The sequence below is a fragment of the Poecilia mexicana genome, unplaced genomic scaffold, assembly GCF_051168715.1.
Source record: "Poecilia mexicana isolate PSO_F unplaced genomic scaffold, ASM5116871v1 scaffold_5, whole genome shotgun sequence".
In the NCBI taxonomy this organism is placed as follows: Eukaryota; Metazoa; Chordata; class Actinopteri; order Cyprinodontiformes; family Poeciliidae; genus Poecilia; species Poecilia mexicana.
This window is the reverse complement of record NW_028263374.1, coordinates 19760132-19787849: the sequence shown is the minus strand read 5'-3', so window position 1 is coordinate 19787849 and position 27718 is coordinate 19760132. Positions and strand designations below refer to the sequence as shown.

Below are 27718 nucleotides of genomic sequence, written 5' to 3'. Positions count from 1 at the left end.
ACGTTGTTGACACTTCCACCATATTTCATGTTTGAAAAGGTGTTTTCGGTTACCAGACACTTTATTTCGCATCCACAAGTTAAATTTCAGTCTCCCCTTATTAGAATACCTTCTTCATTAGGGGTTGAATATAAAAGCAAGTCACACAGCTCAGATTTATTTGTAAAAATAAAAATAATAATTTTATTCCCCCTTCACAATTATGCACTCGGTGTTGTATTACGTAAAATCTAATTATGGTTGTAGGGAAAAACTCTGGGCTTTGCTCTTCGGAGACCTTCCGAATAAGGAATTCCCCTTAAGCCTTCAAAAGAATTCCAAGAGATCCGACTGAACGCAGGTAATTACTTCCCAGGCATCACTCTATCAACAATTGGAAACATGCCTGACACGAGCCTTGCCCGTCTATCTTTTCTCGCAACCCTTCCTGAAGCGTTCATAAATTTACTCTCGCTGATGTCTGTACATCTGAGGAAACACAACAGGGCCACCTTGACGTGTTGAGCATTTTCTCTGCTGTTTTTCATTCCAGGCCCAACGTGTGCATGGAGAGGGAGGTGACGCTGGTTGCCCAGAGGCAGCCATGTGTGCAGGCCTTCACACGAATGGTTAAAGTGTGGAAGCAAGGCTGCGCGGGGCAGCTGTGGTGCATGGGATACGAGCGGAGGTGAGTAATGCAGCTCATTTGCAGAGTTTCTCCTCCTCCCTTTCATCACTCAGATGCTTTTAGTCTGCTTTTAAACACTCCCATCATCTCCTGCAGGGGATGTCGTGTATTACAGACAGAGCCCTGGCAGGAGAGAAACATTCATTCATGAGCTTTGCATGGTCACGTGATTCATGCTACTAGAATATTTTATCCAGGAGGTCTTGGTGTTTAAGCCAAAACAGGATGACATGTGGCTTCCTGATTTCCTTCTTCCGCTTTGACCCTGCTGTAAAGTGAAGTGCAAGATGAATGCTGCCTCTTCAGAGGCTCTACCTGCTACTTAACTCTCCTGTCTTTGCTGCTTGCATTCCTTTAAGTGTGAGCATTTCCTTCTGAGGTTTAGCTGGGTTCCCCCTGATCCATTTCTCGGCATTATTTACCTCTTCCACAAAGTCAAAAGCTCCTTTGATGGCAGCCAAGGCAACAATTAGGCGCTGTAAACTAAATGTATAATGTGAGCAAAGCAATGAGAGGGTCGCCAAAGTACAGGGACAGCCTCCATCCACGACTACCTTAACATTAAAAGCCTGGGAAGTCTTGGTTTACTTCACACGTGTGCTTCAAAGATCCGGTTTTCTATTGAGAGATCTCACAGAACATTGTGGATTATGATTAAAACTTGACAGTCGTTGGAAAAATTTCACTCATTTTAATGTGTACTTCGTTAGTACACATAAATATCAACAGTAGGGGAAAATATGTATAAAGCATATAATTTTTCTCAGGAAATATATATTTGACTGGCATTCAATTAGAAATCATTGCTATAATGGTGCATTTCTGAATTAATAAGTTATGTTTCTAATATTATGTTAAGTGTGTCAGTCAGTTTCTTTATTTCCTGTGTCTTTCACCTAATTACACATAATTGTAGCCCAATTTCTTTTTTGTTGTAGGTGTAAATTGCTATTGACATATGATGTGAACTTCATGTTAGTAAATGCTGACATAAGAAAATGCTAAACAGAAGTTTGCATTTTCAGTATCAGTATTTTTACCAGCTTGTTTTTTTTTGTTGAACATTTTTGTATAAAAGTTTGTAACTGAATATTTCTCATGTTTACAGGACGGCGTATTACACAGCATATCGGCAGGTTTACAAACAGGATTACCAAACGGTACACAAATGCTGTCCTGGATGGTCTCAGCTTAACGGGGAGGCAGGCTGTCTCTATCGTAAGTATCAACACAGACTGCTTCTGCCTTGCATTTCTAAATGATTTAACAATTCATAATCTCAACATTAATAGAGATCTTTTGAGCAAAAAATGTCTGCCAAACGTCAGAGTCACTTTGCCCATGCAGACTGCAGAGCAGATGTTAACAGTTAATGGCACAGACTTCTTGAGTTGTAGCACTCTACCTCATTTCACATGCTGGAATGAAATATCTAATTGTTGACAGAGTTTAGGTGTTGACATAAGTTAGATTAGTCTTGTGGGGTCTAGTTCTCTATTAATAAGGAAGGAAACACAGCTCAGTCCTGTCATGGCACCTTTAGTTTACAATGGAAAAAGCTGGATTTACAAGTGTAATCACTACTTAACCAAATGAGCAATTAATTCATTAGCAAAGTTACTTATGCTTAGTGGTCACATAGGAGAATGATGAGCAAAACAAAGTTTTATCAACTCAAGTTATCCTGTCTTTCCACCAAAAAAATAAAAGTCCCGGTAATTCCAATTACCAACCAATAAACAGGAAAAAATTTAAATTGTCTACCCGTAAAGAAATAAAATTAATGTTCAAAAACCAGAATAGTTTTCTAACCTTTTAGCTTTAGAGATCACTTCAATAATTGTTTTTTTTTTTTCCAATAAAAATACAGATCATTTAATGTAGCAGTTCAGTCAGTCAGCTCGGTCAACGTATACGTTAGTTGTCGATTTTGAAATTGTTAATGATCACTCAGACATGCGATATCTGAGTGAGCGCCGGCTCACTCAGATATCGGCAGTACAAAAAACCCCAGCTTGCATGTAGAGCATTAACCAACCATGCAGGTATATGGGCGTCAGTATAAGACCCTGCAATTACTTCTTTCTCAGTGTAAACTGCATTAGCATTTAATGAACCATAAACTCCCACAAATAAAGAACTTAATAGCAGAAATGGTTCAGACATTATTTCACCATTCATTTCACATAGCTATAGAGCTACACATCATACTGTTTTTTTTTTCTTTCTTTTTTGTTTTTTGTTCAACTAAAACTGAGCAACGTTAGCTCTGGCCTAGGCAGCCATTCACCTTAAATAAGTAGCTGAAATGAAACAACAGACTCACAAGAGAAATCCCAGAACAAAACATTGTCCAGTTCAGCATAAACTGATTTTTTTTCATAGCACTTATGACGAGTAATTCCAATTAAAAAAAATTAAAAAAAAACTTTTCTACTTCTGCTGAAATGTGCTGCTTCTACGTTGGCTGCCATTTCTTCTCTGACAGACACGGGAGACTTGTGGGACTAGCGCCCTCTACAGGACATTTAAAAAACTAACAAAATGACTTAAAACGTACAGACAGCAGCCTAGTTTATGGGGGTTACACAAGTGTGGTGTGTAAAGCTGTAGTTTTACTGTATCTTTCATATGTTAAGGTGTTAAATGGCTGCGTATGACTGCAACTAACATTTATATGGGGGTAAATCTCAAATACAAAAATGCAAACTGGTTATACGGTTACATAAAACATTTGGAAAATATAACATAATTACAGAAATATATGAGTCTTTTTTATCCGTACTTGCAGTGCTGGAAAATACTTAAATTTCAGACTGTGTTGAAACCCTGATTGCAGCTCTGGGAATTATTTCTGGTGGTCACACTTCAGCTTCCAGCAGCTCCTCTCCTTATGTACAAGCTTTGTTTCACACTGCCGAAACATAGAAGGCTCTTTTGATGGGACTTTATAACCAGTGATCCAGATCGGACAGCCCGCATACCATGAACCGACTCTTGGCAAAGCTTTCCTGTAAACAGTTTATCCCATGGCTTATAGGCATACAGGAAACTTCTCATGATTTTGATCTTGTGTCTGCAACTGACTTGTGGTTTATTACTAGCCGTACACTCCCTGAACAGGCAAGCCACTCATTGGGGTATCTCTCTATGGGGAGGTTGATGGGCTTGGAAGTTGGAAAAAATTCTCCTGGATTTTTCTGTCATCATACATCCTATTATTCTCTCTATCAATGGGCTCTTTGTTTCTGAGGAGAAAGTTATGGTATTAAATTATACAGTGAAGCAACGGCTTGGTCTCCAAAGAGTCTGGTTTGTTTTAAAACACTCTAATAGAAATGCCTTAAAGAGACATTCCTCCCTGCTGCTCATTGCCTATACTTAAACTAGACAATGCCTGCTCTCTTCAGTGTAAGGCATGGCTTTTATCTCAGTAACCAAAGATGGTGGCAGCACTTTCAGATAGGATGAACTAATCACCCTTTTCTCTGAGCCATTGAACCTGGATAAAAGGAGGCTCACACCATAGGCCTCCCACTCCTGCACACTTTGCTACGTGCTATCCATACTGTTCCTCAGTCAGCACAATACAATCAGTGTGGCTGTTTTTCAGCAGGACCTCCAGGATCCAAAAGGAGGAAAATCCGTTTCGCAAAATGTACAGCTTTAGCAAATCCTCTGTAAACGCCCAAATGGGAGGAATGGGATGCTTTTTGTTGACAGTGATTTAAAGTCTGGTACTTTAAAAACTTCTTTTTTTCTGTTGTCTTTCTTTAATTTATGTATGTGGGTGTGTGTTACCAAAATAATAGGGCTAAGGTAATTAAGATGATGAGGACTGCTTATTTAGGGAAAAATAAAGGTGTGACCATCAACCCTCTCAGGTCACTTTTTACATAAAGTGAACAGTACTTGTAAAAAAAAAATCTTACTTTTAATGACATTACACTCACAAAGGTTAACGAATGTTTTTGAATTTTGTGTGATAAACCAACATGAAGTGATGTATTATTGTGAAGTGAAAGTAGCTCATAATTTGCACATCTACAGATGGCAGTACATCTATTCTTCTTTGAAAATTTTTTTTCTGTCCATCAGATTGGAACATCTTTGAAGATTAACTTTGAATTAAAGAGAATCATCCTCACAGCATTATCCACCTCTTACTGTTGGGATTGTGCGTTCATGGGGATATGAGCCGAAACTTGTCATGCCTTTTTAAAAATTGATGCTTTTCTTTTTGCCGCTCAACAGTTTTTTGGGGTACCAGCATAAAGGTTTGGAGACTCTCCCACCTGAGCTGTGGATCTCAGCAGCTCCTCCAGAGTTACTGTGGGCCTCTTGGCTCCTTCTGTATTTAATGGTCTCCTTGCCCAGCCTATCAGTTTAAGTGAACAGCTGATGTTCTCCAGAAAGCCTCTCAAGCCTTCTTAGCACAGATTTGCGGGAAGGTTAACGTGTGTACAGATGCCCTCCGCTTACTATTTATTTGACTTTAAAAGCCAGTTGATGCCACCCGATTTTGCTAAGTGGTGTTGGAGTAAAGAGGGGTAAATAGAAATTACCCCTCTTTATCATATTTATCAGAATTTCATGTGGAAAAATCCTAAGTGTGTAATGTTCCTATCAGTTCACAAATCTTTTCTGGTCAGTCACATAAAATCCCAATGAACACTTTGAAGTGTTTTATTATGGTGCGATAAAATGTGAAGTTCAGGCAATATGACTACTTGTGCAAGGCAGCATACATATAAATTGTTTTTTTTATTCTTGTTTTATGTTAAATCCACAAGTTGCAAAGAAGCCAATGCCGTCTTACAGTCTGTGGTCTCAGTTGTTGTGAGGCTGGACATTTTTGGAAACCAGTTTTAATTAGTCACACATTTAAAGAAGGGATATACCACAGCATAGCAAACATCTGGCTGCTTTCTTGCTTCATTCATTTAATTTGTCCTTCTCCTCCATCTTGTAGTTTCAGGCCACTTTCATTTCACCACAAAAGTTTTGTTTTTTTCCACTTGCACGTGTTCAGAGTTCTGGAGCTGTTTGCAAATATCTTTAGATTATTTTCCAGGTTCTGATATAAAGTGCTACTGAAGTTTTAAAACTGGACATCCCATCTTGTAATTCTTTTTTTTAAACACAAAGTCCAGTGTGTGGTCAGAATGCAGTGTCGGAAGTTACAATAGAGGAGTCCTTTCTGTGTTTTTGAAAGAACTCCAATTTGCTCACTGTCTTGTTTTTCTCCAGGTTAAGGGCCCTTGACTTTGTGATAGAGACTTCCTCCACTTAGGCAATTTAAGGGCCAATCAATCAGCCAGTTAAACCTCTTTTTTCTTAGCATGCAGTCAAGGGATGGTTGAGGATGGCCAGGGCACTGAAAGCAAGCAGTCACGCTGATTGAATGAAACAATAAGCTTTGTGACGGAGGCTTAGGGGCACAGACAATGGCTTCTCCAGTTTTGTCATCCTCGTTAAGCACTGAAAAGGAACCAACCTTTTGTGATAAGACTGGCAAAGGTAGCTACATATGAAATGGGCCCAGGAGCCAGAAAAGGAGGAAGTGGTCCTCTCTGTATCCATGGGTGGTCTTTTTGTCTGTCTCCATGCAAGTATGGAAACAATTTGAATATAATCAGAGAAACTGACCAATAGCACTAGACCCTAAATAAGACAGCATGCAACATACATTACTCAATATTTCATGTGCTGTAATGAGTAATTTGTAGTGTTTTTGTCTCCATTTCTCACAGCTAAGCCGCTGTCAAATGTGACTTTTTAGAGCATCTTGGAATCCACTCAGAAGTATTATCAGTGGGAGGAGCCTGTCTATCAAATAAAAAGGATTCAATAATCTGTAAAGAAAGTATGCGGCCTGAAGCATCAGGACATTGTTAGCTAGTTCCAGTTGTGGATGAATGTTGTTTTATTGAGGTAATGAAGGCAAAGAAGGCTGGTTGTATGCAAAAGATGCCTGATATGTCTATCAAAATCATGGTTCAATTTCTTTTATCAATAGACTATTGATCACATTTAGAAGACGACTACATTCATCCACAGTTACCAAAGAGGAAAAGTGCCTGCAAGATGTAGAGTGTGTTACTTTAAAGACTGTTGTTAGATTTGGGGTTTACTGATTAAGGCACCAAGCTGAGCCCTTCCTGCAGGTTTTTGTACCTGTGAGCTGTCCTGAATGTCTTCTCCTGTAGGGTCACACTTAGAGGCGTTGAGCGAACGACCTCTGCTCCACTGTTTCTCTTCCTTTTGTGGATGCTGCTAATCCACTCAAAGGAGGTGTCTTTGTAACACAGCGTCCACGGGAACAGACGAGAGTGGGTTTTATGGTATGTTGCATCCCACATTAAGGATTTGTTTCAGTGAAGATTAGGCAGCAGATGGGGCTTGGTTAGGGGTGGGCTGCCCAAAAATGCCCTGGTTAGCTGCCAACACGCTCTTGTGTCTTGAGTGGGGGAACTCGCATTCCCCTGGTTGTCGCTTTGTCATGCTGCCTGCAGTGACTCTGAGAGACTTCTGACCTTTTACTGTGGAGCTGCGTATTTTTTTTTTCACTTAAAGCTTTTTAGGAATGTCTCATTAGTTTGATCTCTCACAGCTGGGAGTAGCATTGTTCTAAAATATTTGGATCATGTTGAAACTACGTAAGTTAACCTGACCGCTCGGGGGCTCTTATTTCGTCTTGTCTATCATCGATTACTTTCACACTATTAAAATTCCCCCACATTGTATAATCGGTGGAAAACTAAACTAATAAATTAGTTACTTTTATAGCTGCTTAGTCCTGGAGGAATGGAAATGATCAGGGATGGATTTGCAATGTGATTAAGTTGTTGCTCCCGATGGAGTCAGGTTTATGTTAACAAATGTGACAAAAAATACATTTTATTGAGGATTTTTGTTTGAAATTATGTTTTAAAATGACTGTTAAAGACACTGAAAACAAATCAATCTTGTTTGGATTTAGGGTTTATAGAGCCGTGCAATAATATAAAATGTTGAACTTTTTCATATTTTCCTAAAACCTGTATGGATTTAATTAGGAACTTATCCTAATAAAATATACTTGCACACAGTGGTTCATAATTTTCCAATGGAAGAGAGAAACCTGTGTTTATCAGTTTTCAATGTGATCTGATCGTGTTCAAAATTCTGCTCAACTGGCAATAAAATATTAGTCTCATGTCATGTAACTTTTTCTGTAGATGCTTATTCCACATTTGGACAGATCAGTGGACACATTGAGTCTTCTGCAATCAGGATGTAGCCTGAAGGGGTTGATTAAATAACAAGTTTTTATTCTGTCTGTGAAAAACGAAGCGCAAACTAATGTCACTGAGTTTATTCAAAGAGAACTTAGAAACCTGATGCCTTCCCTCAGACCATACAAGGCCAGTAAAATGGGATTAGAACAGGCAGTGCCCAGTAAAATGATTACCCATCCTGCATCTGATTAGAGTTCATGAACAGAAATACATCTGGCAGGTGAGGGTTATTTCAGGTGACTTTCTACCAACTCTGTAAGTATCATCAAAGAACGGATTTCCATCCTCGCTCCCAATAAATAAATTGACTTTGCCACTTCTTTCCTATAAATATTCACAGGTGGGAACAGCAAGGATGGGATGGAAGAGATGCAACATAAATCCTCCCTATCTATGGAAGCAGACTCAATAACAAATGTATTATGCAAACAGGCTGTCATGTCTAATGGAGTTATAAAGATTTATGAAATGGGAAAGTATAAGACCCCTGAGGAAAAGTCACATAGAGCCTCTCAGCCCTGATCTGCCTTAGATTCTTTAAATTTCCCATTTAAACCAACATGGACAACCCTTGGAGATTTATGGAGACAGGTTCCCTTGTTCCATGAGACGGATGGATGAGCTGTACGAACCCTGCAGCAGTAAGAGTTTTACCATGTAACTCACTCAGTCACGGTTGTAGTTCACCAGTCATTGTGGTGAAGACTGATTACACTGATTTGTAACAAACGACAAGAACGTGGTAATAAATGTAGGCATTTGGGGATTTATTTGAACCACTCCTAGTTTCACAGTGGAGTCATAGTACAATGTCTTTAATTATTCTTAAAAACAAGAAAGTTTGAAACTACTGAGAAGTTTTTAGATCCAAGTCAAAATTATGCATATATTCTCAAATGCCCGAGCTAATATTTGTTTGAATCACCCTGAAGTTCCAGACAATCCGAACACTTTTTGTAGACATAAACTAGCTTCAGACATAATTCTGGCTTTTTATTTGACCCATCATCAGAAATACTGGACTTCCTTCAAATTGGCTGGTTTCTTTGGACAGACTGTTTTTAAACAAAGTCCAGAATTTTTTGAGACATAAATCAAAAGGTTGAAGTCTGGGCCATGCCAGAGCCTTAGTGTCTGGTATATCCATTCTAGAGTCAGCTCCCTTGTGCATTTCAGATCATTCCACATTATTCTACCCACATTATGCAGTCCACCAGCACCTCTGGCAGTGAAACACACCCTCAACATGATGCTACCACCATCATGCTACCTCCATGGTTCAGGTTTCAAAGGATCACTTTGCTTCCTCAAAACATGCTTCTTGCCATTCCGACTAAATCAGAGGCATAAAGCTTTTCTCCAGAAGGCATTTTGCTTGTCAATGTGGGCAGCTGAACATTTCAGAGGTGCTTAAATGACAGTTTTAGAGCAGGTGCTACTCTCCCACCCATGCAGTCTTTGGTTATATAAAACCTGACTGAGCACAGCAACACCGGTGTTCTTGCAGTTTCCAGTTCATGGCTGGCTTGAACCTTGGAGGTTTTCTAGACTGTCCATGAACGTCTAACCATTTCCTTTTATCTGAAAGTGACAGCTTGGATCAAATTGGTAGAGGTGCATGTTTTAACAAGACAACAATTCATGTATAATTTCACATATTGACAATTTGTGGGCCATGTTTAAAATGAATAAACTCAGCTTAATCTTAACTACAGATTTATTTAGTTTTTTAAAGGATATTTATTTATATATATTTTAACAATGTATGCATGTTTTTGACCTTGGCTGAATAAAGAAGACAACAACTGTAAGCAGGTTTTAAGCTGTTACAGTCAATCCTGTCTAAATCTGATCGTTTTAAATGTTAACAAACCTCTTAGTGTGGCAGAGGTCTGCTTTTACCATAAAAGCCAAGAGGTGAATTCTTTCTACATTGCTTAGTGTGAACAGAAAAGAGTCCAAGTTTCTTCTAAGACAGGAATTAACAGGCTGATAAGTCTCTGTTAGAAAGCGGTCAGCGTTTGAAGGCGCAGATGTCGGCGTCTCATGAAAACAGCCAGGTGTCTTCGCTTCACTCAAGCATTTCTCTCTCCTCTCCTCTTGCGCCTCGTCTGTCCACACGGGCTCACGCAGCGATGTGCAGCTATGGAGTCTGCTTCAATGGGGGCCAGTGTCGGGAAGGACCCAACCAACTCTGTGAATGTCCTGCAGGATTCAATGGGCCAAGCTGTCAATATGGTAAGTAGACATTCATATTCAGAACTCATGCTGCCTCTTTATTTTGTAGTTTATAACCACACACTTCAGAGTATTTTGTGACAGACCAACTCGAAGTTGCAGAGAAGCAGAATTTTTAGAACTTTAGAGCGCTCTGGTTATCCATTGTCCACAATAGAAAGTGTATGGGACAAAACATGATCAGCTGATACGACAGATTGGCATCAAGAGCTTTAACCAGAGAAGCATTCAAGAGCTCCTTGATAACCCTGGAGGAGCTGCAGACATCCACAGCTCAGGTGGGAGAATCTGTTGAGAGAACTATTGATTCACTCCACTCCACAGGGTGCAAAAAGAAAGTCATTTTTGAAAGCGGGCCATAAGATAAGTTTTCTAAAAGCAATTCAGGAAGCATAGTAAGTATAAAAATAAAGTTGTTCATGCTTTCATTTTAGTAGGGAGAAAGAGTTGATGAGAACTAATAGGACTAGCAAAGGCAATTGTTAAAAGATTGTGCTCCAGTTGTCATGATATCTGTTGTGTGTGATGACAAAAAGGCTATTTTAGAGTCTAGAGATGGCATCATGAAATTAAGCATGCTGCCAGACCTATAATAATCTCTGGTGCTCAAGAGCTGCTATCCTGCAACCTTGGAAAGGCCCAGCCAAAGTCCAGTATCCAATTGAAAACTTGTGGTCAAACTTGAAAGTTAATTCTAAAATGTGTTATCTATACACTCTAAGTTTAAACTTCTTTGCAAAGGGGAATGAGAGTTCTGTGTTCAGTCTCATATTCATGTACAGTCTCCTACAAATGTAATTCCATTATTGACTCTGATGGCCTGAATATATAGAGACCACCCACTTTCTGACTGTAAGTAAAAAATAAAAAGTGTAAAAACAATGTAAGATTTTTTTTGTTTCTTCCACTCAGCAATTATGTTGGTCTCACATAAAATATATATATATTTTATTGACGCTTGTGATTATTCAGATGTTTGTGGGTATGAGTGTTTACTTTTTAATATTAACTCTAATGATTGAAAAAAGTAGTTAACATTCTTGGGTCTCATGAAAACTTTTCAGAGTGATCAACAGACATTATCTGCATCTGAAATCATGATCCTTAGCAGCTACTGGATTGTTTAGGTGTTGAAAGGAATCTTCCCATCAGCAGTTGGCTTGCCCACCAGAAAAACAAGCATTTTATCAGCAACTCCATTGTTGCGCTTACACAGCTGAAGTTAAACAGTGGAAGATTTTGCTGTTTTTCAGATAACTCCACACGACAGGAAATTCCTTGTAGTGTCAACTTTCTTTCTATTTTTTTTAAGCAGAAATATGCAGATGAGCCTCAAAGTAGACAGTGGAACATCACAGTATTGGAGGAACGTAAAGACTCTTTTTGTTGAAATGCTATATGATGACTATGAACTCTGTCGTCCTAATTCACCAACTTTATCAGCTGTGATTCCTCTCCCCCTCCCTGGTAATACCTATTACATAGCTTAAATGAAAGACTTAATAGTTAGCAGAGGATTTGTGGAAATACACACTACTGATCTCACCATCATCTTTAAGAGCATTTTCTTCACACACAATGTATTTTCAGTACAGAATGATGCTGCTGTTCATGGGCCTAAATTTTAACCTTTTATTTATTTTTTTTGCAACCCCTAGCTCTAATGGTTAATTTTCCTGATTACAACTGTTAAATACAGTATAGTGTACTAAAAAGTCTTGGGGCTGTCAACTGAAACAAGTAGAAAAAGATTCAATGTGTTCCAATTACAATTCTTGTGTGATACATCTTTCATTTTGCTCATAATTGTGAATGCATTTAGTATCAAATTATTCTCAACAGTTGCAAAATGTTTACACAAAAACACACAATTGCATCTTTGCTCACTTGTACAGAAACATTTCTGACTTGCAATAGTGCTGGGAGAAACTAAGTACATCATTGTACTTTATGATTCAATCACTTGCAAAGCTATACATAGCAGCAATAACTTTAAATGGTATTTTTCTTTGAGTCTCTCAAGTTGTTGTGGAGAAACTTTGGTCCATTCAGTTTATTGTGGTTTCCATACATTCATCTCTGCACAGTTCTTTCAAGGGTGGCCAACCACAGCATTCAAATCAGGTCAGCTCTGGATTTTAACTGTTATTGCAAACGTTTGATTCTTTTGTTTCTCATCTATTCTGATGTAGGAATCGTTGCTCTGTTTATTGCCTTCTTTCAGATGGGGACGTTTTGTCCAGTGGATGGACATTTAAAAGGTTCCACAGAGAGAGGAAATGTCCCTGTTCTCATTGTGAAAATGTGCTGTAGCTCCAGTTTTTGTCATTTTCTTTTAAGGATTGCACGCTTCAAATACTGGGAAGAGTTGCTTCTAAGATATTTGCTGATGTCTCTTCTTGTTGATAATGGGTTAACATTGTGGAAACACACAGGACCATGACTATCCAAACCAACAAACTCCTAAAACTCCTATTTTATCAGAGGTTGTCACCTTCCCAGATTGATTTAATCACAAACAATCATTTTGCATCTGCTGGCAGGTACTTTACCTCTTAAAAGCTATAAAAGCAGCAAGCCTGCACTTTGTTTTTCCTGGGATTGTTCTGATAGGAAGACAGAAAGTTGGTGTAGTGCTGAAATCTGGGACTCAGTTTCCTGGTTTTTGATGTTAAACCAGCAGCTCTTTGTAAAGTAATGAAAGGTCAATTATTTTGATTCCAATCTGCCTTTCGCCCGAGTTGAGTGATATCCACGCAGCCATCTTGACTCCCGTCCTTCCTGCAAACATAGTTCTTCTACAGTCTGATATATCAATGATGGTGCCCTTAATGTTGATCAGTGCAAAGGAGCCCCCGCACCTTGATCCTTTCAGTACTGGAACCTTTTATTGCCCTCTGATTAGCACCAGACGATGCTAGTGGAGCGGCAACACTTGTGACAAGAGTTCAGTCTTCGTAAAAATAAACCACAGCTGCTGCTTTTTTTGGCTCCTCGTGTGCCAAATGCAGGTCATAGTAAAGGGTTATTAGGATGAGGCTAAGAGATGCAGGTAGTGTGTGAAATAACTGTTTGTTTTCATATGTCCTGAATCGAATTTGCGGTCCAGTATTCATGAAGATCAATTTTGCGGTCACAGACGTCTAATTTTACTGCTACTTTTACATTCTGAAGTTCTGTGGTTCAATCACTTTGGCAGGCGTACAGATGTTAGCATTCTCATCGTCCCCTGACGCCAGTTTATTACAGTTGCATTCTCTGTGCTTTACACAACTGTCAGTCCCTCCTTGTTCATCTGCTGTCATGGTTATGTAAAACCTGAAGCCGCAGTGGCTGAGCACGAATGTTTGCAGTCAAACATTCACTCATCACTTAAGCACTTAAGGCGTTCTCTGAAGCATTCCTCCCCCGTCGCATGTAGTGATATCCCATCGCAGCCCATTTGATGTGGTTAGTCCATGTTCGAGCATAACAGCTGGGGTGTGTTTACGCCAGTCAAAGGGGTTAATTAGTCTCCTGCACACAATGGTTGTCTGAAACCCCCATGTGTTTTGCTTTCTTCCAGCAATGCGCTGCAATGATGCATAAGACAATAATTACTTTTTTCTTTTTTTTTTCAATTGTTGTGCCTTAACTCTGTAGCACAGAGTCTGACTTTTTTATTTCACGCAATAAATCCCATAATTCATGAAGATTTTTTGAGGATAAACCATCTTTGGTCATAGAGTTCAAGGTTAGCTTAGTGTTAGCTACACACTAACTTTTATAATTTTGCTACGATTTTTAAAATTTTTGAAATTTGAGAGTTTTACAACTTGTCTAGAAAGCTGAGCTGCTTACGATTAGCTGAGGGCAGCATTAACCATCAGAAGTTTGTGAGATCCTCAAACTAGATGGTCACCGGCAGCCTGAGGCAGGATGTATCCACGCTTTCATGTTGAGGCCAAATTCTGACCCTGCCATCTCAATGTTGCACCTGAAATTGATTTTCACTGGGCCATCTGTTTTTTCAATTGGTTAGTGTTCTGCCACAGTAGCCAATCTGCTTCAAGGTTCAATTGGCATTGCAGTCAGGCCTTTTATTCCACATATGTTGAGTGGATATTTGAGCTGTTGTTTCGTTTCTATCATTTTAAATCACTCTACCCATTCTTCCCTGACATCAAGGCCTTTTCTACACCAAACTGCTGCTTACCCAACATATCCTCTTTTTTGTACCGTACTCTAAGTGTTTGTGAATCCCAGTAGAGCACAGTTTTTTTTAATTTTTTTATCTACATTAGCCCATCTGGGGCTTAAAATCATGCCACATTCACTTACTTAAATCCTCCTAATCCCTATTGTAGTGATCTTTTTGAACTTCGAAATGTCTAAATGATTCACTCATTTCCTTTTATTGCTTAACCAGTTGAACAGGTGTACCTAAAAGAGTGGCCAGTAAGTGTTTAACAGAATTGCAGAATGATCTGTCACCAAGGCACTGTTTATGTTGGCGCACCTGCCAAGATATTCATCCGGAGCACAGAAACACTGCAAACCCTGTGTTGGGCAGAGCTCTTTACAGAAACTTATTTTTCTTTCCCTCTCATACTGATAAGATTTTTTTTATTTTCAAAAGAGACAATGGTGTTTCTTCCTCTAAACTGTAGCCGAAGCTGAAGGTAGAGGACAAATGATCTTATATTTAGTGAAAATCTGCAGATTATCACAAAGCCTATGAAACATCCTTTTGCTGACATGGTGTTTGTTTCAGAGCAGCGTGGTTTGATTTGCTCAGCTTCTAGGCTGCATCCTGAAGTGATCCAAGGGAATCGTGCAAGGCTTCCTGGGTCAGGAAGTAGTTTGATCTTTAATGTGCTGACCGATAGTCTGTGGGGAATTACGTGTTAAATTCCACAGCAATGTCAATTTGGTCTTTACACTGAAGGTGGTTTTCCAATGTTCTGCAATCCAGCCATGTTAAAACAGGCCTTGGAGGTTCTGGGTGCTGTAGGATGATCTTAATCTGGTGTGTAAGTGACTTGAGCAGACAAAGAAAGCACTCCCTCTGCCTTATTACGCACATTCTTATTCCAGATGTTTATTCTCACATGCAAGTGGCTTAAAGAAGACAAATATAGACTACATTCACCTGAAAAAAGAAATAGGAACAATACTAAAGTCGATCATAATTTTCTATACAACGAATGAATTGTGCTTTTCAGGTTTGACTTTAATAACTTGTTGCATTTTTATCTTTGCCTCTTTATTGCTGGTCGGAAAGTTGGATGAGTCAAAGAAACTGGGCTGAATTTATTTGCACATAACCTTTGATATTCATAGGCTTAAATCAAAAATAATCTTGATTTAAAGAGTGAATAAAAAACTTAGTTCTGCAACTTTGCACTTTAATCGACATGTAAATAATCTACATTTTTGGCTGTTATAAAAAAAAAAGAGCTCCAAGAAAAAAAATCATCCTTCATAAAGTTCCTGACTTCCAACTCTTGAATCAGATGAATGAGATGGAGACAAGTTTGCATGAGGAACTTCAGTCAAGACTTATTTCAAATTCAGCTTTTTTATTTGCATCTTCAAATAGTTTACTGACACTGCAATTACTTAAGGTTCAGTTAGTGAGGATCCTTCATTAGATTATTAGTTCAGAAACCTTTTGAAACCTTTTCTGCAAAAGCAGATGTAGTAAATGTATGTGAAGAACTTCCAACACCTCTCACCAATTATTTCTGTTGGCTTACTACATCTTGACACACAATTGTATCTCTGATTGGTTTAGGTAACTATAGTGGAGGGCAGTAATTTTGAATTTAACTAAACCTGCAGGGTTTTGATGACTTGATGTGTCGGCATCTATCAGACGACTGCAGAGTTTTACATGAAGTTTGGATCTGTATGTTTAAAACTAACAATTGTTAACCCCTCTTTCTTTTCTTCTGTGCTAACATTGAAACAGAGCAAAGATTTTAAATATTATTTTTTTTTTTTAATTTAGCAGATGTTGAAGTTTCATGACTTAAACACATTTGCACCAAACAGCTTTGTTTCCACGTGTGACCTGATTGTTGGCTCATCAAACTGACTGAATGGTGGGAGAGAGCAACAGCAACACAGATGGTAACTCTGTCACGTCTTGAAGGTCGCAGGTTCACGTAGGTCATGTTGTGAAAGAGAAAAGCGAACATCCTATACAATATGCTGAAACCATTTCACACGTCCCTCAGGCTATTTTTGAACTCTATCTTTAATTTTGTTTGAAATAAAACATGTACAAACAGTATGCTGATATAGCAAAGTCATTAGACTTCCTCTTTCTGCACTTTTATCACATTAGATTCACAAATCTCAATGTATTATTAGGATTTCATTTGATATAGCAGCACGAAGTAGCTCGGAATTGTGAGTGGAGGCGAAAAGGTTACTAGTTTGCTAAATAAACAAAAATATGAAAAGTATGGTATGAATTTGTTTTTTGTCTTCAGCTTTCATTGAAATTACAGCTCCATGCCTCTTGATGTATGATGCCACTTAGTTTGGAATCTAGAGTCATCTCTTTCCAAACATTTTGTAATTTATCTTCTAAAAATGGCAGAAGCTCATTCAGATTGGACAGAGAACATTTCTAAAGAGTTTATTTTAAGCATTGAGAGAGATTCTTCATTGTCTTAATGTCTGGACTTTGGGTCAGTTGGAGACATTAACACATTTGATCTCAGTGGCAGTACATTTGGGTTTTCAATCCGTTTGCAGTTTCTTTGGGTTTTCTGTAATGATTGCCCATTCATTTATACATATTACTACAAGCCTGTTAACTGATTATAAAACCTTTACAAGTAATTGATTGTAATGGATTTCATGAAAGGGTATGAGAGAAAAATGGAGCAGTACACAAATACCAAATGCTTTTGGTATGTTTTTTACTTTTTTTTTTACTTGTAAAAATGCATTTTATATTTAATCTCAAGACAATACAGTAGTGACTTTGTAACTTAAAAAATGGGGGAAGAAAAGTGGGATATGAATGCTTCTGCAAGCCAAAATAAACTTGCCAGAGGATGGTGTTAGTCATTGTTTACTTTCACAAGTTTTGAGGTTTTTACACGTGTCACTTGGTCAAAGTTTCCTGGAATATCAATCCTAATTTTTGTTCCGTTTTCTCAATCAGTCGCTCATCAGAAGTAAATATTCTGAGCAGCTACAACACCAGGCTCATAACTCACATGAATATGTCACTTTATTTAGTGCAAGCCTGAAGGACAGTAAAACCATGACATTCTGAGGTAGCAGGGAAACCCAGCTGCAGCACTTTGTCATCCGTGGCTGGTGTGTTCATCCTTCTCTGACAGGTCAGACACTGCTGAACATCAGGTTCCTATTACTACCGCATTTTTTTATATGCTCATAATTTAGCTATAAAGTAGTTAATGCCTTGTAATAGGATTGTAAATGTCCACAGCATGTTGAGCCTTATGCAGATGATCATTTCCAGGTTTGCTTCATGATGGCTTTAACAGGCTGTAGCTAAAAAACAGCTGGTTAAAGGTGAAAGTCTGCTTTTTCACTTTACAAAGAAAAGCAAAGGAACCACATAAATATAAGGGGAGGAAAATAAAAAACAGTCTCTTTGAGCAACATTTTCATGGCCAATATCCCCCTTGAAATAAATTACTTCAAAGTGATGTTGGTCACAGTAAAAAAAAAAATTTTTGTCTTCATTTAAAGCTTAAATCTTGTTCTTTGAGGACTGTTATCATGCAGGCACAGTGTCGCTCCCCAATAAGCTGAAACAAGTGAGACTCCAAACATGAAGGCTCTGCAGAGCACACCCGGAGGAGCCAGCTCAGGTTTTCTCACACATTCTTCACTTTGTGGTCCAAAACTTTCGTCTCGTTTTCTTTATTTCTTTACACCCTCATCATTTCATTTTTTCTAATCCTTTTACTTAAACCTCAAAAATGAAAGAAAAAAACAACACCATTTTGCTCAAAGGCAGAACTTAATGACTTTATTTTTAGTCAGGACAAAATGGTTCGATAGTCTGAAAGGGTAATGGGGTTTTTTTTGCGGGGGGGAAAAAGCTACTTGCTCAAAAATGTTGTGTATGTTGGACACGTTTACCTGCCATATTTGTTCCACTTTGTGTTATTTAAAGAGGAAACCACTGAGGATTACATTATGTACTGAAGTGAACATGTATGTGTACAAACTGATTTACATCCCCAAAGCTTTTATCACTTTGATAAACCTCAGTGTTGATGCACCAACGCAAAGTAGTGTGGAACACAAAGAAAAGGATGCAGCGTGTTTACAAATGGGATTCATACATCTGAAGGTGAGACATTTGCTTTTAGCTTCTGATTAAGTACTTTGTTGAACCACCTCTAGCTGCAATACTGTCTGAAGTGTCTGGCTGCATCTACAGTGTTTTTCTTGCTCTATCCATCTTCCCATCAACTCTGGCAAGATCTCCTTTCCCTGCTGAATAAAATTATTCCCACAGTATGATGCTGCCACCACCATGATTAAATTAAATGAAGGGAATTGGTTGCATAAGATCTCCAAGGAAACCAAAAATGTATGCACATCACACTTTTAAATACATTAGATTATGTATTTTTTGTTGGTCTTTCGTTTACAAAAGGAAAGTTACAATTTCCTGATGTAACTGGAACAGTTCAGAACAAGTCAGACAACATGAGTGTAAGGCGCTGTTAAAAATATAAAATAAGAACAATATATGTTGAAAATGTGATGACTAATACTCCATCATTTTTGCCATAATACTGAGGTGGACAATAATTCACCATGTTTACATTGGGTTCACATATTCAATCACAATCTCAAATTAAAACCCAGCTCTGTTATTTCTCTGAGGTAATTAGGTTAAGTCATGAGAGAGCGGCTCCGAGCCTTTGAAGGAAACGCGTCTCTAATTAGAAGGCATGCGTTCCCAACACAGGGTGGGGTATACGTCCCTGCCCTGCTACCTGCCACTGCATCCTGCACAGCACCCTAATCTCTCATAATTGTGCTGACTCTGCATGCCATCCCACCCTTCCCCCCTCACCCCATCATATTAGGCTCTTTACAGCATTCCTGATGAAAGGTCTGTCCTGGTCACAGTGGGGGTAAAAGGTCATCGCCTCTGCGTAAATCAGAAGTGACACAAGTTTGCAAAATACACTTGGAGGAACAATCAGTTTGGTTTGGTATGAGGTTTCATAGCCCAGAACTGCTCCGAATTTTCTCTATCGTGCTGCACATAAGACAAATTTCAATGCATGTGGATCTTATTTCCTTTGCTACTGTTTTTCTTATCAGCTTCTTCTATTGCCACCCATTTGTGTTTACACTCTGGCTATTAGTCCTCAGCTGTGATTTATTCATTTTTCAGTACGAACTAAATTCTTTATTCCACCTCAATAACAGGACAAATGCATAAAATGTTACTTACCACGATAAACTGAACTGGTTCCTAATAGATGTGCAGTAAAACTTTGAAATGGAATCAATTGTTTCGCAAACTGAAGTTAAGATTGTGAGTGTTTCCTTGTGTATCATAAAATGTGTGGGAAAAGTTCACACTGATTATTGTACTTATGTCAATTTACACTTCAGATGTTTGCTTAGCTTTGATGAATAAATAATTAAATACATCACATAAATTGTAGCTTTTAATGCTTGAACTTTAAGTTTGGAAAATGAAGATCCTGGGAGGTGGAGCGGCTCACATGAACGACCTCATGGTTTTTAATTGGGTGAATTGAGGAGGGGGGACCAACAGAAAAAAAACAAAAAAAAAACAAGTATATCCAATAAAATAAAATATATTGTAAGCTTTAATTAAAACTGAAACATGTTTGTCTCTGTGGCTTTTCCTCAACCCATCTGGTGTTTAGAAATTGTAGTCTGAGCATTAGTCAGGAAACATAAAAAATGTAGAAAATCAGGCACAAATCAGAGACTAGAGCATAAAAAAGTATGTTTCCATATTTTTTTTTTCATTTGAATGGTTTGAGACCAGATCATTTATATATTAAAGTAACTTGTCAAACTTCCCCACAACGGTTGTAAAACTCCCTAATAGTACATCATGTCATGGTCGGTTTTTCTGCTATGTTGCTGTAATTTTGCCTTAGCGAAGCTTCCACATGCACATGGTTTTGACATCATGAAAGACATAAAGCAAATGATCTCAGTTGTTCTGAGATTATTTGCATCAGCACTTGTCCATATTGATCGTCTATTTCAAGGCAAATTGTCATAAAACATATGAAATACAGTTTGAGGCGTTCCATTAAGATGCTTTGGAAATTATTAATCCCTCAGAAATGCTACATCACTTCTGTTAAAAAGACAAACTCATAATGACCCCAGTTGACCTCTAACAATGTCATTATTCTAGTCAGCAAACGAAGAAAGTCTTATTGTACTGTTTTTTTTGTGTGTGTGTGTAATAAAAAGCAGATAGATGGGAAATATTTGAATAGCAATACAAACAGAGTTGTACCAGTCAAAGTTCTTAAAGTAATTATTGCCATTGTTTGCTTCAGGCTTTGCCATCAACAGCTGCATTTATTATGGGTTATGGGGATTATTAGTCACATTGTGACTCAAACTTGTAAGGTTGAATCCTCTCCGACGTTGAATGCTTCAGAAATGTTAAAGTATTTTTCTGTCATTGATGTAACGCGTATTATTTCCGTCTGATCCGTTTTATTCTGGTGGCTCTTATCACGTTTTTAACATAACTGCACACAAAGCAGAATTAGCTGCTTTCCTTCTTTAGTGCACTTATTGAAAACATTGACTGGAAACACATCTAACAATTAAAGTATTTACTTTCCATCATGACTGGAGGAACCTGCCTCCTGCAGCCCTGATTATTATAAATGATTGTGGTTCCACTGAAACTTTGAAATGCTTGCGTCAGCAGGTTTTTGTCTTGCATCTCGCGGCTGAATTTGATTTTACACTAATTTAAACTACATGGCATATAACCAGTTTAACCAGCTAATATTTAATGACAGGTTCAAAGTATCCACACAAAGCCTTTCTTTGGAAACCTTAGTAATTCTTGGCCAACCTTGTGTATATTTTACAGCTGTTCCTTCCAATTTCGACCAACTGTGGGAAGACGTCACGCTTGTGTATGTTATGCAATAGTCTGTCTTAGTTTATTCCCTCAGTACAACTTTACCATGACATTATGTGATGTATCCTCCCCACAGGGTGACTTTTGTGTGTTGCATATCTCACAAATGCAGCTGAGAGGCAGACAGGCTGGAATCACAGCAAGTAATTTTTGGATTCCTGCGGCGTCTCCACGTGATTTTGCAGGTGTTAAAGCCCTGGGTCAAAGCTGGGAAAGACATGCCCCAACAGGGAGCGCACAGAGCACACGCTAGGGGTCAGAAGGGCAAATGCCCGGGGTCCTTGAGGTGTTTCTTACTCATGTTCATTGGTGTCAAACTCAAAATATCATCAGAAGCTGCTACTTCTTTTTTTTTTTTAGGATTATTGTCTGCAAAAGGAAAAGAAAATTACTGGGAGAAACAAGAAGGTCCTGGTCGTCTTAGTTTTTTTTTTTTGTTTTCACTGTATAGACAAAACAACAAAACAGTTGTAATTTCTTTTTTTTACCAATTCCCTAAAGTGACCTGCTAATAGGGAACCATCATGACTCATTGTGATTCCAGCTGCAGCTTGGATTGACAGCGCTGTAATATTTATGCTTAGCTATAGCACACACACATGTGTAGTGTGAAACGGCTTGCTCCCAATGAATGTAGCATCTAAATCAAACAAGCTGTACATGAGCACACACGTTTGCAGACAAAACCTCTAAAGTTTTCAATGCAGGGACAAGAAATGGATAATCAAAACAGGGATTAGCGGACTTTAGGTTCAACCAGAGCATAATAATCTCTAAACAAACTCAAAACGCAGGAATTTAGTTTATTTGATATCACTTGCAATACTTGTGAGGTTTAACATGAACAAATAATGGAAGTGGAGGTTAAAAGGTAATGTGCTGCTTACAGATTGCTATAATTTATATCAATAGTCCAGAGTCAGATGGCCTCTTTGTGGCCGGTTAAATGTTTATGTGCTTCCTGTCTCTGGTTTATTGCTCAAACTCACCTCAATGACTGTGCAGTACATGGAAAACAACACAATTCATTTCAGTTAAACTATCAAAACTATCTATTGCAAATTTAATATAGATTTTTAGGTGCACTGCTGGTGCTTTGAGCTGTTTTTCTTCAGGGTGGAATCATAATCCAAAAGATATCTTCAACCCTCCCGCGGTTCATTTAGGCCCCACAAATATTTTTTACTGTGTGCAGACCGGTGGGGGCGCACTGCCCCCTCCCCTGTGTGAGCTTTTACAAGGTTTTTATTTCTGTGTGGTTTTGGAAACTGATGGTCTGACGGGACATTCCCTCCCCCTCTTTGACCGTGACATTTGTGCTACAAGACCACAGGAGGGTTACAGAAATTCACTCAGAGTTTTTATGCACCTAAGGACGCATATGCTTCAAATTTTTACATAGACCACAAGTGAGATTTTAAATCCACAAACTTTTGTTGCAATAAATGAAATCTTAGTTTATTTATAACTTGGTATTGAATTATTTCCCTTGGCAGTACTGGTTGAGCTCCTTTAAAGAGTTCCATTTCTTGTCAAACTTTTAAACGTAAGGTCCATAAATCCAATCGTGATCCAGAGGCTTAATGACTACCTCCTTTATCTTTTCCCACATTGGTTTTGGGACATTTCTTTCTTTCTCGGTTGGTGCCCTCTCGGTTCATGTTGATGTTGAAGTGACTTGAGTCCAATTACATCCTAAGCAGTTTCATTTCAACTGAGTGCGACACTTTTGCCAAATGAGTGATCCTGTGGCACAGTTGAAGGATAACGATCCCAAGCACAATGACACTGACATTTGAATAGATACAGAAGGCTAATTTGGAGTTTCTGGAAAAACCGCAGAACGCTGGGTTTGTGGCAGGAAACCAGTGATTTAAATAAGCTCCACCTTTTCTGGTAAGACTGGTAAAATATCCAGTAAAAGTTGAATCACATGCTTGTTGTTGTGTACTTTCTCTGCAACCCGGTAAGGATATAAATTCATATTTTAGTCTCTTTGTAAATTAATTAGGAGCCTGTGTGCATTAGGACAGATTCCCAGTATATTCACAGTTGTGCACTAAATTGCGGTATAGCCTTTGCACCCTGGAAAAGGAAAAAGTCTAAATTCACCAATAAAAGCAGAAATGTTTTTACAGAACTATGCACTTTTTGATGGCTTTAGATGGATTGAGCTTTGTTTTCTGTAACATTAGCTCTATATTCCAGCCTTTCGATTTGAAAACCTGGATTATAGCACTACATGTCATAACCATGACGGAACCACACACCACCTGTTAGTGTGGTTAGTCTTTTATCATTAATGGGATGTTTTAACCTTTCTGTTTCCTGGCAAACTTTTCCATCTTTGAACTCACATTTTATCTTAACAAGTCGTCTGCCATGTTTGCCACAATTACAGCTCTTACTACTGGCATCCAATAACAGTGGAAATTGAAAGGTTGGAAATTAAAGGATACCACTTAAATCTCTGGCATAATTCAAAGCGGTAAACCAGAGGGGGAAAATGTTGTGCCATTGCACGCACTCCAAAACTTATGTTGTGTACTGACGGGAAATTATTACAGCTCTGCAGCTGCGTTTCACTAACGCCATGAATTAGAGTGGAGCAGAAACACTTGGTATCAAATTCATAATGCATATCGTCACCTTGCCAAAATAAAAATTATGACCCAAGTCATTTTTTGCCAAAAGTGGATTTACTTTTTGCCTTAATTATCATTTGGCTGAATGAGATGGTGATTTTTTTTTTCCTTTTAGCCTAAATCACTTTTGACAAAAAAAAATAAAAATGACTTGGGCTATTATTTTAGGAAGGTGACGAGATGCAGCTGCACATCTGGGCTGTGGCACTGAATTAACAGCAGGGGGCAGTGTTGAACTTAAACTGATTATTTACAGTAGAAAAACTGAAATTAAAAGCATGCAGTTTGAGTGTTTTCATATTGGTGACCTTTATGCTTTTGACGCTATGATAGACAAATATTTGGATTTGTCCAAATATTTGGATAAATATTTGGACAAATCTAAATATTTGTCCAAATATTTGGACAAGTATTTGGACAAATCCAAATATTTGTTGATTATGCAGTAAGAAACTGCATAATCAACTTTTATGCAGTTTCTTACTTGGCATGGACAAGGCCAATAGGTGAACAGACATTAAATTGAAAAAGCGACATGTTACTAACGTGCAGAAATAATTCACAGAACGTTGTGCATGGGGGTTTCTCTTAAATGTGACACCATGTGAAATGTACACAGACTTCTAGGGTTCATAGCCATTTCTTTTACGTGGTAGATAAGCTTTGTCCATCTACTTGCTGTTTGTCAGATGGGTGAAAAGGTTTTGCCTGAGGTCAAAGGAGAAGGATGGGTTTTCTGCTGGAGGGTGTGAAGTTAATTGTCAGCTTTAGCTCATAAATGGTTCAGTAACATGTTTTAGATCACGTTTCACTAGTAAGGACACGTTTGGGTCAACAGAAGTGAAATCCTCCCCGAGCTCTTCACTGAACGAAACCTCTGGACTCAAATGCGTCTGCTGGAAACGATACGTCGTCCTTGCCTTTATAGCACCTGGTAAATGAAAGCAGCTGGGTGACTGAAATATAAGCAGGAATGGACCTTAGAAAAGCACATTACTGCATTGCTACACCAGCAGGTTTCTAAATCAGGCTCCTAAAATGAATCAGGTTGATTCTCTAAGCATCACCTGAACTCCTGATCCTTGATCGACTCCCGTAATTTTTCCTGTTCATGACGTCCCTGGGATAATATCAGAGATCTGGTGGTTTTCTTTGGCCTGGCGAGCCTGTCATGATCTGCTGAGACATTAGGCATGTCCTCCTGGGAGCAGTGCTGGTTATCCTTATCAAAGGAAGTCACACAATACAGCAGAGGAATGTAAACCTCGATGTCTGCAGCAGCTGAACTTGGGGGCAAAAAACATGAAAGTTTTTATTTCAGCGTTGGATATTTTTTATTCTTCAGCAGGGTATTTGGGGACGCATTGTCTGAACATACGTGTTTTCGCCCAGTTTTACAGATGTTTTATTTTAGATTTTTCCTGGAAGAGAAGACAGCGGTTCAGTTTGGCTGTTAATATAATAACTTTGTTGCTGAAAAGTACACAAAAAGACCATCTTCAGAATATAGATCTCTTGGAATAGCCATCACAGTTTGTAATAAAAATTATATCAGTTGTATGTAGCACTTGAATTCAGTCACTTTTTTTGTAAAATTGAAAAAAACACCTATATTTACCTCATATCCAAATTAGCAAGTTGTAATTTATAAATTAAAAGTTGGACTTGGATCTAAATATTTATTATATTAAACAACATTTCCCTATAAGAACACGTTCGGCTCTGATGGACTTTTCTTCCTACATTTTCAAAATATAAATAAATCTCACTAAATAAAATGAGTTTACATTATGTAAAGTAGTTATTTTGACTGTCTTTGGAACTGCATAAAATTATCCTGGATCACAAAATATGGTTAAGTCTATGTTCACCAAATCAGGAAATCTCCATCTGGAAAAACATAACTAAATGTTTCTGTCTTGCCCTGCAGCATAGTGCTTCTGTCATAGCAAAGCATTGTGTTCTTTAAATTTTTTCACATCATGTCATGTTACATCTACAAACTTCAATGTGTTTTATTGATCTTTAGAGTGATGGTCCAGCAAAACGAAATGGATACTCGTGAAGAAGAAAGAATTGGATGAATGAAAGATAAACCTCTTTTGAAGACACTGACATGTTTCATTCATTCTCTGTATTTTAGCTCCATCTGTCCTCCGATTTACTCTGATTTCCACCTCCTGCCACATCCATGTTTTCAATGAGTAAGGAGTGATTGATGTGGGGCTTTTGGTTTTCTGTTACACACAAGGTTTTGTATGTTGGTCCAAAATGTTCCGTGTGTTCTTGACTCTGTTTGTTGAATTATGATCCTTAACAAACCTCTGAGGGTTCACAAAATAGTTAAGATTAAATAGATTAAATTAGATACAGATGGACTTTATTATGTAACTGAAATTGCTTGACAGATATGCACTAAAATGTTTTATCTCTCATAAAATCCCACTGAATCCCAATGAAACGTTGGTGGTTACGTGGGAAAATCTGGAAAGGTTAAAAGGAAATATGGTTATTTTGTCAAAGACAATTTAAAATGTTAGGACTGTGTAACATTAAAGTCAATATGAAATCTACTTTTTGAGGGATTATTTCCACTGAGAAAACACATTTTTGTTCTTTTCAATATTTGCCTTTTTTTGCAACTAGATACTTAATGACAATAAGGTTTTGAGTTATTTGTAGTTCATAGAATTTAAAAAAAAAGTTAATTTTACTTAAATCCAAACCAAACAATCACTGAATTGGAGAAAATAAAAGACTCCAGACAGGCATTGTTCACCTGCTGTGTTTCCAAAGATCCGCATCATGGTTTTCTGTGACTCATTCTGTGGTTTAATCTTGACCTTTGGCCTTTGACTGTGACTTGGAGCATAAATCTGGATTGCATGCAGACCATGTAGCCCCAGGCATCTGACCCCTCTGGAGGGTGTGCCTTCAGGGTCTCGGGTCAATGAGAAGAAACTCATAAGAGAAGCAGATCTTCTCTTACTCAAAGTAACGTTCTTACACCTTGTGTCTCTGGTTAAAGGCTGTCCAGGTGATACTGATGGACGGGTTAGCGTGATATATGTGGGACTGAAAAGAAAAACTGGACAGATATTCATGTCTCAGAGAAATTAAGTACATTTAAAATGTAATCAAAAAGAATGGGTTATGGGTAAAGTTTAAACTTAAAAAATAACTATATATATCTATGTATGTGTGTATGCGTGTGTTCAAGTGGTTTTTGTTTAAATATTTTATGTTTACCCAAGACAAACATCCTACACACAAAGGACATGAATAAATAAATAACAGGAGGAAAAATAAAGAATAGGTTTAAAAATAAAAACAGCTCAAAACATAATCAATAGAGATGGCAATTTCTTTTTATTCTTATCGTACAGATTCTCCTGTGTCCTCTCTTCTCGACCCATGACACTCTGACATTCCTACTTGCTTATTGGGCAGAAAGAGGCTGGGAACCGTGACCCTGGGGCGACCTGGGCTTCAGCTGCCACACAGGCGTGAGACCTGCAGGGGAACCGAAAAGACGAAACGACATGTTCAACCCAGAACCTTAAACTCTCACGGTCCAGTCACAGACTTTGGGTCACATTGAGAGTCATAACTGTTTCGTTCCTGCTTTCTTCTGGTTGTTTGTGTGTAACATCTGTTACATCAACTCTTATGCCCCCATCAGGCATCTCTCTCTTGTGTCTTATCTGCAAAGGAATAAAATCATGTTCCCATCTAG

The 27718-nt window shown here is 38.2% G+C and overlaps 1 protein-coding gene across 1 annotated transcript; it reads left to right on the top strand.

Annotated features, from left to right (window-relative positions):
• Positions 1–538: 538 nt before the first annotated feature.
• LOC148159696 (EGF-like and EMI domain-containing protein 1) lies at positions 539–27718 on the top strand. The gene is made up of 4 exons (XM_088005711.1): positions 539–667; positions 1776–1885; positions 10081–10185; positions 27369–27718. The coding sequence occupies exons 1-4, from the start codon at positions 546–548 to the stop codon at positions 27398–27400; spliced, it is 369 nt and encodes a 122-aa protein (XP_087861837.1). The 5' UTR covers positions 539–545; the 3' UTR covers positions 27401–27718.

Excerpts from the sequence above, each read along its gene's own strand:
- LOC148159696 (XM_088005711.1), top strand. The coding sequence starts at position 546 with ATGGAGAGGGAGGTGACGCTGGTTGCCCAGAGGCAGCCATGTGTGCAG. Across the intron at positions 1,886-10,080 it reads GGAGGCAGGCTGTCTCTATC|CGATGTGCAGCTATGGAGTC; the intron begins GTAAGTATCAAC and ends GGGCTCACGCAG. Across the intron at positions 10,186-27,368 it reads TGGGCCAAGCTGTCAATATG|ATTCTCCTGTGTCCTCTCTT; the intron begins GTAAGTAGACAT and ends CTTATCGTACAG.